Genomic DNA, 13,032 nt, shown 5'->3' with positions numbered 1-13,032 from the left:
CATATTTGAATAGCTTTAGAGACATCATAGGTAGGAAAAGACAACATAGATAGGAATTTAAAGTTGTCAGAATTGTTTCCAGCTGTTAACTGTGAATTTCTTCAATCCTTAGAAATAGCTGAATTTCATCGATTTGTCTGTCAGCAGAAAGAACTCTTTCTTCTATTTGTTGTTCAACAACAGAAACTCTTTCTTTGATTTCTTCCTTATTTGATTTCTGCAACCTTTTTTTCAAAAAAGTCTATTCTGCCTTTCATAGCCTCAAATTTGTTTTCTAATTGTGGCAGTAATTTTTCTTTTCATTTTCTGTTAACTTGCCTCCTTTTTTTCTTGCCTGCTTTCATTTCTGCTTTAACTGACTGAAAGGCTCCATCCATCTTTTCCTGGCCTGCTTTCAACTCTTTTTTTTTTAACTGACTTGATGGCTCCATCCATCTTTTCTTGGCCTGCATACATCTCTTCTTTAATGGACTGAATGGACTCTTGCATCTTTTCTTAAAAGCTGTCTTCCCAGTTATCTAAGTTTCTTCTCCATCACTCCTGTGACCGTCTCACTTCTAATGCCAAACATTGCTATGTGCGTACGATTTCTTAATAGTTTGAATGCACATGGTAGCTTGATGAAATTCCTAAAAGAAATGCTTTACAGTTTTGGAAATTTCCACAAAAGTATTCATACTGCCCTTCACAGTATGACAGAGCACAATCAGTAGTTACGACTTCAAAGTACCGAGAATGTTAAACACAAGACAGAGTAAAAAAAAAGTCTTAAATATATAAGCTCGCACAGTGATCTCTCAGTGCTATAAGCTAAACTCTGAACGAAACTAAACTGATGCCCTCACCGGACTTGCATATTTTTCTCCCATCTGCCAAGAAATTTCCAGTCCCTTCGATTTCTTGAAATTGCTTCAAGGCTGTTGTTAAATAGGTATGGAACCAAAATGTTGATGGTTACCAAGTTTGGTGACTTATGGCAACAAAAATTAGTCGACAAAACCATCATCAGCTTTGGTGTCAGGCATTTACCTCTGTGTTAGATAAACCCTGTATTTCCCAGCTGGAGTAGTTCCATATGTGAAGCTATGAGCCAGCATCACAATTTGTTTAGTGTAAAGACTGCTTCAAATAGTAGCACTTGTGGGTTTTTACCATTTCTACTTTAGCAGTTCCCTAACTAAAGTAGAAATGGATCATTTAATTGATGTAAAGCATACAAGTCTGTCTGTGTGCTTAATTAATATAAATAGTTGTAAATAGTATTCAAAATGTTTAATTTATTGATTGAACTTGAAACAAGTGTAAAATGGATCCAAATTTTTATATTTATATATTAAGAAATTTATTTAAAAGTAGCTTCTTGTTAACTTTTTTGCAGTAGACATCTTGATATAATGGATTTTTTAATGTATTAAAATTGCTTTACAGCTGCTGGTAAAGATAAAAAGGATGCAGAAACTGAAGAAAAATCTCTTGAAATGTCTATAAAGCACATGAAAGCTGACTTGGAGAAAAGAAAAGGCGAAAATAAAAAAGTAGACAAAAGCTATACTCAAGATCAAAATCTCTATCAGAATCTAGACACTCAAGTAAAGAAACTTAAAGTAAGTTTTTCACTTAACCCGCTCTTGACGGGCACCTCTGTTACCGAAGCGTTCTCTTGGAACGATGTGTTAACTGGATGCGTCGTCCTATGGGGACGGGCAATTTACGCTGCTAAGCCTAACTTTGGAAAAAAATTCATATAAATGAAATTTATCATCCAATTTTTCCAATTTTGGGTACATTATAAGAAGAACATTCTGGTAGTCGTCAGAAATAATTTTAAGCCTTTATTATTATATTTTCCTTAAAAATTTTATAAAATACTCATTCTAGAATAATATAATTTTGCCCTTATCCCACAAATAAATATATATGCAAAAATATCCAAACAATCACAGATTTTATTTAACACAACACACAATTAAAATTTAAAAATATTAAAACTGTCTTTCATAAAAATTCAACGAGCAAACAACGAAAAGTAAGCAATGTTTCAAAATGAGACAGTGTATGTTATTTTTTTAAACATGGGTGTAAGCAAAGTCCAAAGTCCAGCATTGCGTTATTCACAGGAATGTAATATCTGCTGCTATTTTACACAGCAAATTTGACTCATTTAGTATTTGTATATGCTCTACGGTCAGATAGTGCTATTGTTTTGCCATTAAAAAAAAAAAAAAAAAAATCCTTTTGCAAAGCGATACAAATATTTGTCTCAATGCCAGAAAACTCAGAGTAATAAAAAGTCTCTAATGATAGAACATCTACTCCACTATAACCGAGAAAAAAAATAAAATAAAAATAAGATAAATTAATAAATTAAATTAAAAATATTCCAGAGCATCGAGAACATATTCATTTGTGTATATAAATTGACCCAGTGAGAGCCATTACATTACTCAACACTATCGAATTAGCGATTGTGTATATTCTATGTTTAGATACTGCTTTTGTTTGCCATTAAAAAAAGATACGTTTCGCTGACCATTAAAAATATTCATCTCAAGGCATGAAAAATCTAAGAGTAATAAAAAAAGGGGGTAATATAAGAGTAATAAAAAAATCTCTAATGATAGAATGTCTATCCCACTATATCGCAAAAATAAAAATAAAAAATACCTCAATGCAGGGAGAGCACATGCATTTGTTTATATCAAATGAGGCAGTTAAAGAGACATTACATTGCTCCTACCCACGAATCTCGCTCTCATTCCGAAACAAAATACCAAAAATAAAAATTATTGCATAAGAATGAAGGTAAACATACTTAACTTTCGATATATTTCCCCATAACAGGCATACGGCTACATCTAGTGGCAACAAAAAATATTAATTAAATGTTCTATCTAAAAAGTCAAATGTAGTACGCCCGGCCGGTAGAGTGAATTAAATGGCAATTCAAATATGACACACCCGGCCGTGAGGTAATGTTCGCTGCTGATGCACATATGACACGCCCGTACTGAATGGGTTAAAGCAAGTTTTCTAATTTACCTCAAATGAATTTTATGAGATCTACAGGGATATTACACAATTCCCATAATTTTTTATATTGGGCTATTCAGTATAATGGATCATAAATTAGTTTAATTTTGTGATAAATTAATATTTTGAAATAAATTTTGTGAGGTCAGTCATATAGAAACGGAACTAATAAGCATTTTTTTCCTGTTAAATATTTCCTTAAAAAAAAAAATCTAGATGTGTTTTCCAATGGAAACTTAATGGAAAATTAAATAAAAGTCTTGTTAATATGCTGTCTCAATTAATACATGAATTGAAGAGCTTTTATGCTTTTTTACAGGCTGACATTGCAAAGCTTGGATATCAAGAAGGCAAATATGAAAATTTGATTGCTCAAGAAAAGAAACTGTTGATGGAAGTTGATAAACTTAAAGATGAATTAGATATGATTTTTGCAAAGTAATGTTTTTTCATTTTTAATTTTGCTTTACAGAAAAGAGATTTTTTTTAAAACTGTATAATTTAATTTTTGAAAACTTAAAGATGAACATGATTTTTGCAAAATAATGTTTCTTCATTTTTAATTTTCCTTAACAGAAAAGATACATTTTAATTGCATAATTTAATTTTTGAATTTTTTATTGTAGTTTTCCGCAATTAACCTTTGAATATATGGATCCTGTGAAGAATTTTGATCGGAGGAAAGTCAGAGGACCAGCTTGTTTACAGCTTGAATTAAAAGACCGTAAAGATGCAGTTGCGCTTGAAGTAACAGCTGGGGGCAAAGTATGATTAATAAAAATTATTCTATTTTCTTTTTATATTTTTATGAATACTTGAAAAAAGAGCCTTTAACATTTTTGCTGCAAAATTCATGATAGATGGCTTGATGTGAAAAATTAGTTGTCCATATTGTCAGTATTATCAAAAGTGTATTTAAAACCATGAAATAGATTTATAACTGCACGAAATTCATGATTTTAATTTATTCAAAGTTATCAAATTTTTACTGCACTATTATTTTGATGATGACCATTTAACTTCCTTTTTACAAAGTAAAGGAAGTATTGTAATCGCAAAAATTTTCAGGTTTCATAGTTAAACGAAAATATCCATTTTGACCGCTATCGAATGCAATTTTTCAACTTTTATTTAATTTGTTTTTGCAAAGATAGCATAATTTCAGGGTTCGTAAGGTTCTAAGAGTCCTTAAGTTTTTTGGAAGCGATTTTTGGTCCTTAAAAGTCCGTAATTTTGGCCAAAATCGGCAGAAGGTCCTTAATTTTAATCATCTGAAATTTCTGTCTGTTTTTACGACTGCCATTTTGGGTGTGAATTAACATTTTGCAGGAATATTTTTGGCGATTCACTGGCAAATATGGCTATTTTTTTAGTAGGTTCACGAGTTATAATTTGTTCCTATTTGTAATATAAATAATGGTGGGATACTCGAGTTTCTGAGCAAGAAGTGAAACATAAGCATTTCAAAATTATTTCATTTTTTGTAATGAAGAGCTCGCAAACAACTTTTGGCTTTTAGGGATGTGAATTCTTTTATTAAACGGTTCTAAACTTGGCGATTATCAACATTTTGGCGATTTTAAGATCGCTTTCTATTGAAAATTTTTAATTCCTAGATCTGGGAATTTTTTGATGATTTTTTTAGAACATTCTAACATTGATAAATTTCATTAAAATAATGGTAATATATTGGAATTATATTTAAGAAATAACATTAAAATAAAGCATTTTTATTTTTCACTGTCATATTATAAAGTTCCACTTTGGCCACATATTATACAATTTTTTGAATCTGAAAAATAAGCAAGGAATAATGCTATAATGCACAGTTTACGGAACAGTTCTTAGCAAAAGTCTTTTTAATTTTTTCATGGAAAAAATTTTTCCCATTTCTCAGAATGATCAGAATTCTCAGAATATGCATCAGTTTTCTCTATAAAATTAATTTCACATTTTTTTCCTCTAATTTTTTCTAAAAACATTTCTGGATTTTTTGCTGTTACAGAATTGGTAATTTTTCTTTAGGATTTTAGACATTAAAGTTTAGAAAGATTTCAAGGCAAATTTATAGGCCCACAATTCTAAAAGATTCCAAAAAAAATGTGATAAAATGAAAAATGTCTCCATGGTAGTAACACGCAGTTTCTTACATTTTGGAGAACACCTGGAAGAACAATGAAAACATAATAGTTGAATGTTTAACTTCTGATTCTAGAATCGCTTTTTTAACATTTTTATCTTCCCTTTAGTTTCTCTACTTTTCACTAGATACAAGCATGGAAAATATCAAAAGTACTTCTAATCTTATCATATGGACAGGAATTATAGAAAGGAATGTTTTTATTAATAAAGAAATTGAAAACTGACAATTCAAAAGATTCATCTAATATGTCTTAATGCATCATACAAACAGCTGGCACTAGGCATTTTGCCACCTGGTGCAGTCTCTGTTGATCCTAAATTCTGATGCCTGGTGCCTTTCTAAATTCTGCTTTCAAAGCCTGCTCTAAATTCTAAAAGTTTTGCCATTTCTAGATTTTTTTGCTCAGTGGGTCCTTAAATTCTAAAAATTATGCCACATCAGCTCTGTGACCAGACCTTACCATATGTATTTTATATTTCTTCTGAATGTTCGTATTACTAAAGAAATAAAATTAGCAGCTTTTTCCATACATTCTAAATGCATTTAGTCTTTTAGAATAATAGAAGTCTTTAATTAAATCTAAAAAATTTAAAGTGAAAAGGAAACGTGTTGAAAAAAGAAACTAAATATGTAAAGAGAAAGAAAATTATTCTTCAAAGATATGTACAGTTATTATTATGTAAATTACTCAGTTGTTTACAGTTTCAGCCTTTACTATAATTTCCCATTTCTATTTCCTCATTTGAATGCAAATCACTTAGACATTTTTTAAACTGAGTTTTTTGGAGTGTAAGACGAGTGTTTCTGAACTCCACTTGCTCCCTGCATTAGTTCCTGTCAGCTCTGATGATTTGTAATTATTAGTCTTTCCATTACTGCTGCTGACATTTGAGTTTATTATGACAATAGAGTTACTGAGCCAGATTAAATTGAAATTAAATTGTATAGTTTTTGACTACTAGTCCATATTTTTAATTTGAATTTCACTCTTCTTGTTTAATTATATCACCACAAACTGTGTTTTATTTTGTTAGCGTAAGAACATGCCTATATGTTCCAAGTTCTTTTTGAATAAGAAGCTTATTTAAACCTTTATTTAAATTTGTTATCTGATTTATAGTTACTTTCAGACATAGTGATAATTTGTTTCACGTCTGTTGGGGGGGGTAGGACTATTTAATTTTTACCAGATCAAGTAAACCTTCATAGGTAGTGCATTGTGGAAAGGTTGGCAGTTAGGATATAAAACACGCAGAAACTAATGAGAACATTGTTTTGCATATTGAGACAAATTTCTAATTGTTAGAAAACATGCTTAAGGAGAAGAAAATTGATATAAACTAGCCAAAATGTCTAGGCAGGCCTTCAAATTAAAAAGACACATAATTATGTTGTAGAGTTTTATGTTTTGTATCTTTTAATGTGTAATTATCCTAATATTGTTTAAAAATCAATGTCATGAATTGCATGTATTTAAACTGTGAAATTTTATGAGATTGTGATATTAATAGGGTTTTTTTTAACAAATATTATTAAAAAATAAATTTAATTTAATAGTGGCCATGTAAATCCATAATGACTAAGGTTATCTAATACCTAATTGAATTATAACTAAATGCATTCCCTTAAAAATTATCTCTCTATATCAGTGTTTTTTAACCTTTCTAGCGAGTCGCACCCCATTGAAAAATGTGTTTTAATTTTTTTAGTCTAGAAAAATACATTTTTTGCGAAACTTATTGTTTATTGAAAAACATTGTACATTTTATATAAATACAAAACAATATTATTTGTATTAATGACTAGTCTGTTGTTGTTTGTTCATTATTATACTGGCGAAGCGAGGTTCCTTTTTGGAAAGACATACGCGTAAGTCATCACTTGCATTTAAGCGATTTCTCGCTTTAGATTTTATATGCAAAAGTGATGAAAATCCCATTTCGCACAAGTAGGTGGTAGCAAAGGGTAAGAGTAACTGCAGTGCTCCGTTCGCCAACTCTGGATAACGTTGTAACTGCGAAAACCAGAATTGTTGCAATTCTAATTGTTCGAATTCCATTTGAACATGTCCACTTGCTTGCATTTCAATAAGATGATCTTTTTTCAGATCACTATCATCCATCAAATTTAAGTCAAATAGAAATGGATCCAGTATCCATCTCTGAGTTTTGGTAATATTTCCGGTAGAAAAGTATCCATTGAATGATTCGCTCAATCGTCTCAAATGTATTACAATGTCGGGTATAATTGTACTCTTTTCATTTTTCGCAATAACAGAATCAAGCAAGGGAAAGTTTGCAAAATTCCCCTTTTCTACTCGACGTATCCAAATTTCTAATTTTGCGATAAATGAAGATAATTTCTCACCAGATATTATTATATTTATACCAAATCCTTGCATTGATAGATTCAGTTCATTTAAATGGCTAAATATGTCTGCTAAGTAGGCCAGCCTCAGCATTGCATCATTACTCTCAAAATCTTTTACTAAATAACAGTTTTGACTAGTTAGTAATTGAATAATTTCCTCATGCAATTCAAAAACTCTGTTAAGCATGCGACCCTTAGATAACCATCGTATTTCGGTGTGATATAGGAGCACGGTATGATCAGCACGAATTTCTTCGCAAAAATGCACGAAAAATGCGATGATTAAGCGCTCGCCCTCGGATGTATTTTACTACATTTACTGCTGTAGTTAGATGTTGTTTTAAACTTTCTGGCAATGGTTTTGACGCAAGTGCATGACGATGCAACATGCAATGCATTATTATAACTTCCGGTAATTCTCTTTTCATGTGTGAAAAAAATCCTGAATTTTTGCCTAACATTGCTGGAGCTCCATCGGTGCATATTGAGCTAATCACGTTCATTGGTAATTGATATTAGTAAAAAAATCTTTGATGCGATTGAAAATATCAATTCCTCTCGTATTCACCTCCAGTGGCTCACAAAATAGAAATTCTTCTATCACCTCTTTTTCCTTCACATACCTGACAAATACCAAAAGTTGGCTACAATTATCAACATCAGTTGACTCATCCAGTTGCATGCTTATTTTTAGTGGGCTGATTTTTATGTCTTCAATTACTTGCATTAGAATATCTTCACTGAGATCTTGTATTCGCGATCGTATAATATCATTCGATAATGGAATATGTTGGATTTTTTTATGTGCTTCCGAATCTAAAACTGTTTTAGCAATAATTAAAGCAGAAGGTTTAATCAACTCTTCAGCGATCGTGTGAGGTTTCTTTCTTTCTTTCTTTCTTTCTTTCTTTCTTTCTTTTTTTTTTTTTTTTTGCACATAAATATGCCACTTGATATGACGCTTCTAATAAAGGTTTTTGAATTGCTGGTCGGCACAATTTTAGGATAGTTCCACTGGTATCAAACCGAGCCTTCTTTGACTTCAAGCTGTTCATGCTATGCGCTTTTTCGCCACCATGCACGTTGTTGAAATGCTCTAATAACTTTGATGGTTTGAGATTGCTGTTTGAAAATATCTTGGAACACAAAATGCATTGCGGTCGTTGCATGCCATCTTTTTCGGTTGTGCAGGTAAATCCATAACCAGCATACTTATCATTCCATTGTCATTTTTTTGACATAGTGGGGTTCAAATCGATTTAATCATTTAGAAGTAATGTAATATAATATATATAATGTTCTTTCGTTTATAATATCACTGAATTCTGCTCGGCTTGAACGGGCAATTAAGAATGTATTAGTCTCAAGAAGTTTCTGGACGAGTCAGAATACACAATACACATGTCGCAGACACAATAGTTGACTCAACCTAACAGAGGCACAGTAGATGCAGATACAAATCTGTGAATCCGTAGATTTCATTAGAGTAGCACATGTTGAACTCAGCGCATGCGCAAGCTGGGATAACGTTCTCCGCTTGTATCGTGGCTTCGTGGCTATCGAGGTTTCTTGAAGGTCACGCTTGTATTCCCACAAAGTTTTTTTTCTTTTCTCCGTCACCTAGCTGCCTGTTCGCGTTCGTTTGTAGCGTTTCATGCCTTTTCGTAGCGTAGTGTATACGCCCATCAGCTCTTTCCTGTGTCTTTTGCCGATAAGTGAGCTAGGTGCTACCAATTTTTATGAGCTTCAGTATTGGGGACACTATTGCAGATTTCAAATATTTCATTATAAGAAATTTAATAAATGAGATTTAATAATTTTTATCGTTAGGTAGGGGCTTCTCCCGCACCCCCGAAAATGCATAGGGGTGCGGGCACCCCCGGTTAAGAACCACTGCTCTATATTAAAACAAGCTATTGCCTTTCGTTATAACGCTGAGCCCAGTGTCAGTCCCTAGGGACAGTCACTGGAATTTTCGTTTGGCTGGCGTTAGTCCGTCGGACCGACAGAATTAAAGTTAAAAAATAAGTATAGTTTTAATGAAGTGTTATCAAATGTAGTTTTAATGAAATTTATTGAAACATTCTAAACAAAAATACGGCTTAGCTTTACACATATTACAATACAAAACAACTATTTTGGTAACATTTTTGGCTATCTTGCATCAAAATAGTTTTGAATTGTCATCGTAACATTTCGAGCAATACTTTCGGAATTTATGTGCGTCTCCTTCCTTTTTGTATAATTTATGAATAATTTAAGTTGGCATCGCTTGATCGCTCACTGCCAGCTGAACGGAAAGGACATCAAATTTGGCGCCGGGCTCAACGTGTTAAACTTTACCGCGGTCACAAGGTAAAACACAAAAATATAAAAATTCATGTGAAACTTATTCTTTGCATCTAGTGAGACTTAATGCAAAACAACTTATCATGGCTAATGTTTTAGTGGCTTAACCCTCTAAGCGACAAGGCCGTATATATACGACCTAGAATATTTATTGTGATATCTGTAAGAACTTATATATACATGCATATTAAAATATGTCAACGGAATTAAGGCAATATATTAAAAGAAAACAAATCCAGGTATGAAATACCAGAAAAGTTTTTGTATTAAAATCAAAAAAACAATTTGTTCCCCTAGTAATTTTGGGAAATTTGTACTTCTTAGCAAAAACCTTGGCCTCACAGAGGGTTAAAGTATGTTAACTGAGTTACAACCCCTACACTGTCTGACGCTGTTAGTGTCATAGCTTTGTGGAACTCTATACGAAGCTACAACACTAACAGCGCCAGACAGAGGTCATCTAACTTTCAAAACTTGCTTAACTGTGCCTACATCAGGCCTTTCAGGTTTGTTCTGATCAGCAGGTTTCTCTATAGGCAAGCAGGAGCAGTGACAACAGCCAGTCTTTTGTTATGAATCATGCTGATTATGATTTTAATGCTCATTTTAACCTATGCTGCTTGACATAAAATGTACTTGCTATTTACTAAACCTCTATGAGCAAATATGTGGCAAAATGAGACATTAAAAAAAAAAAAAAAAAAAAAAAAAAAAAAAAAAAAAAAAAAAAAGCTAACTGTTGATAAAACGTAACTAAAATGTCACTTATTTTCTTCCAAATATGTCCAGTTATTATACATGTAAAATATTTAATGCTATTTGATAAATTTCATAAAATTAATTTTATTTTCAAACATATTAATATTTATGTTAATTATGTTTAATAATAATGCATCCTACTCACGTTCAGGCATAGATATAATATTTTTAATTGAATTTATTCAGTTCCCATTTGCTCATAGGTCCTTAATTTTTTTTCATTAATGGTCCTTAAAAGTACTTAATTTCTGTGTGCAGAAATGTCTACGAAACCTGAGTTTATTATGTTTGTTGTGTTTCTCATGTTTATTTCAATTGCTTTGAGTTTTATTTCATAATTCCAGTTAAGATTACTACTGTTTATTATTAATATAAAAATAGGCTTGAATTAACATGCATAAAAGCGAGCATGTCGGGGGACATTTACTCAAGTATCTTGTAAATTTTACTACATAATTTGGCTATTCACTCAAAATTTCTAAAGAATCTATTGTATTAGTGAAAATGCTTCATTCAAAATACTTTTGGCCTAACTTAATTTGACAGTTTGCCATAATCATTCTTACTTATAAAAGACGAAACATCTTCGCATTTATTAATTATTGTTCATTGAACAGGAGTTGGTTTGTTTCCCTTGAAAAGTCAACTAATTTCTGATCAATGACGATAATAACTTGGTTTATTAAATTTCTTTTTCAAAGTTTGAATTTTTGTTATTCATGATTTAAATTCAAGTCCCTTTAAAAAGTTTTTTCCCCCCTCATGATTTACATTCAAGTTCCTTTTAAAAAACATTTTCAAAATTAAACTTCCTACTTCTGGGTTCCCTCATTTTGATACATTCTTCTAAATTTATATTAGGAGATAACATAATCAATATTTCTTTTCTTTAGTAAATAAATTATTATTATCCTACATTGCAGCTATTTCACAAGTATTAGAAAAACTTGTTTTTGATTTCAGTGAATTTTAGTTCGTTCTCGGAACTCTACATACTCTCGAGATTCTCCACGCTACAGCTCGTTATGCACTCGACAATACACTAGAGTACAGTTCCCAACTCCTTGGTTCAGTCGTTCCTGGAGCTCAAAGCACTCTCACAACAATGCACTAACCGTGATACACTGAGAGACTCTTTCGGTGCACTCGACGACCAACTCGGCACTCGCTGACTGACTATCAACGCGATGGACTCCACACTGACTCACTAGACGAGACACTAACTTACTGATTAACTCTCCATGTACCAGCAGGGTTTATATAGATAGCTTTTGGCTTGTGTTCGCTGGGCTAAACCAGAAAGAATTTGTTCCAAAAGGAATGTACCGTCCATGGCATATCGCCAATTTTGTCGCCAAATGTGGAAACCCTGCCTTCTCTTGCCATTTTCTGGTAACCCTAAACCTGCTTTGCGGAGAAGCTATCGTACCGCTCCTAAGCATTTCGTAACAATATATGTATACACACATTCTGTTACTTGTTTATGTGAGCTCACTTTTTTTTAATTATATGTTTGTAAATTGTGCATTTTTTGCTTTAAATATGATTGAATTATGTTGTTCTTATCTTCTGGTTAAGGTTTTTATGCCTTTAGTTAATCTGTATGCAATAGCTGTAGAATTATCAGTGTAAAAATTGTTTAAGTGCAGCTAAGCTGAATTTTTTTTAAATAGCAGCCAAATGTGTTTGCATTTGAAACTTAGCAAAATAGTAAATTCAGTTTCTGCACATTCAGTATCTTTTTGCCAAATGGGATCATAAGTAAACTTTCAGTTTTGTGCATCAAAAAATCTGCCTTCTTGCCCGCTGGCCAAATTGCTTGTTCTTGCGTAGAACTTTAATTGTAAAATAATTTTTTTAAATTGTTTTCACTGTATTTGGTGTTTTATATTTTTCTATATTTTTAATTTTTTGATGAAGATATTTTGAGGTTTTATGTCTTTTTGCCTTGCCACGAAGTGAAATAAGAAATACCTAAAGAAATTCGAGGAAATAAGTTTAAATGAAATGCAGCAGAAAATTTGTATAATTTAACCCTTAGCGCTCTGCACGTTTTTGTACCACTGCCTACCAGCAACTCCGGCACATTTTCGCAGCGGAATGCAGCATTTAGAATATCTGCATAAATCTCTTTCTTGTAAATATTTTACCAAAGAAAGGGATGTGACTATTCTCCTTAACCTATTAACGAGCCCGCCCCTCGGAACGAAATGCTTTGAAAATGGCTGTGTTGTCAGTCAACAAACCCCTCCAAAAAAATCGCTTTCGTTTTCTGAAATCTCTCTAAGATGGCCCAGCCTAAGGCAGTATGTTTGCTTCCCCTTAGTGTGATGGATAAGCCATAAAATTGCCTCCCCGCTATTGAATAGCAAGAAGTACTT

The 13,032-nt window shown here is 32.2% G+C and overlaps 1 protein-coding gene across 3 annotated transcripts in view; it reads left to right on the top strand.

Annotated features, from left to right (window-relative positions):
• The window catches only part of SMC2 (structural maintenance of chromosomes 2), a 169,523-nt gene that overhangs the window by 94,262 nt on the left and 62,229 nt on the right, over positions 1 to 13,032 (top strand). For all 3 annotated transcript variants that reach the window (XM_085824803.1, XM_085824802.1, XM_085824804.1), the window contains 3 exons: positions 1,429 to 1,604; positions 3,350 to 3,468; positions 3,657 to 3,795. In XM_085824803.1, the coding sequence (XP_085680929.1) occupies positions 1,429 to 1,604; positions 3,350 to 3,468; positions 3,657 to 3,795 (434 nt within the window). The remainder of the gene's footprint in view (positions 1 to 1,428; positions 1,605 to 3,349; positions 3,469 to 3,656; positions 3,796 to 13,032) is intronic.

Source organism: Stegodyphus dumicola, chromosome 10 (assembly GCF_044657685.1).
Source record: "Stegodyphus dumicola isolate Sdum_Otavi_A_Nest chromosome 10, ASM4465768v1".
NCBI classification, from domain to species: Eukaryota; Metazoa; Arthropoda; class Arachnida; order Araneae; family Eresidae; genus Stegodyphus; species Stegodyphus dumicola.
Note: the sequence above shows the minus strand (reverse complement) of the source record. Positions and strands in the feature narration are given on the sequence as shown.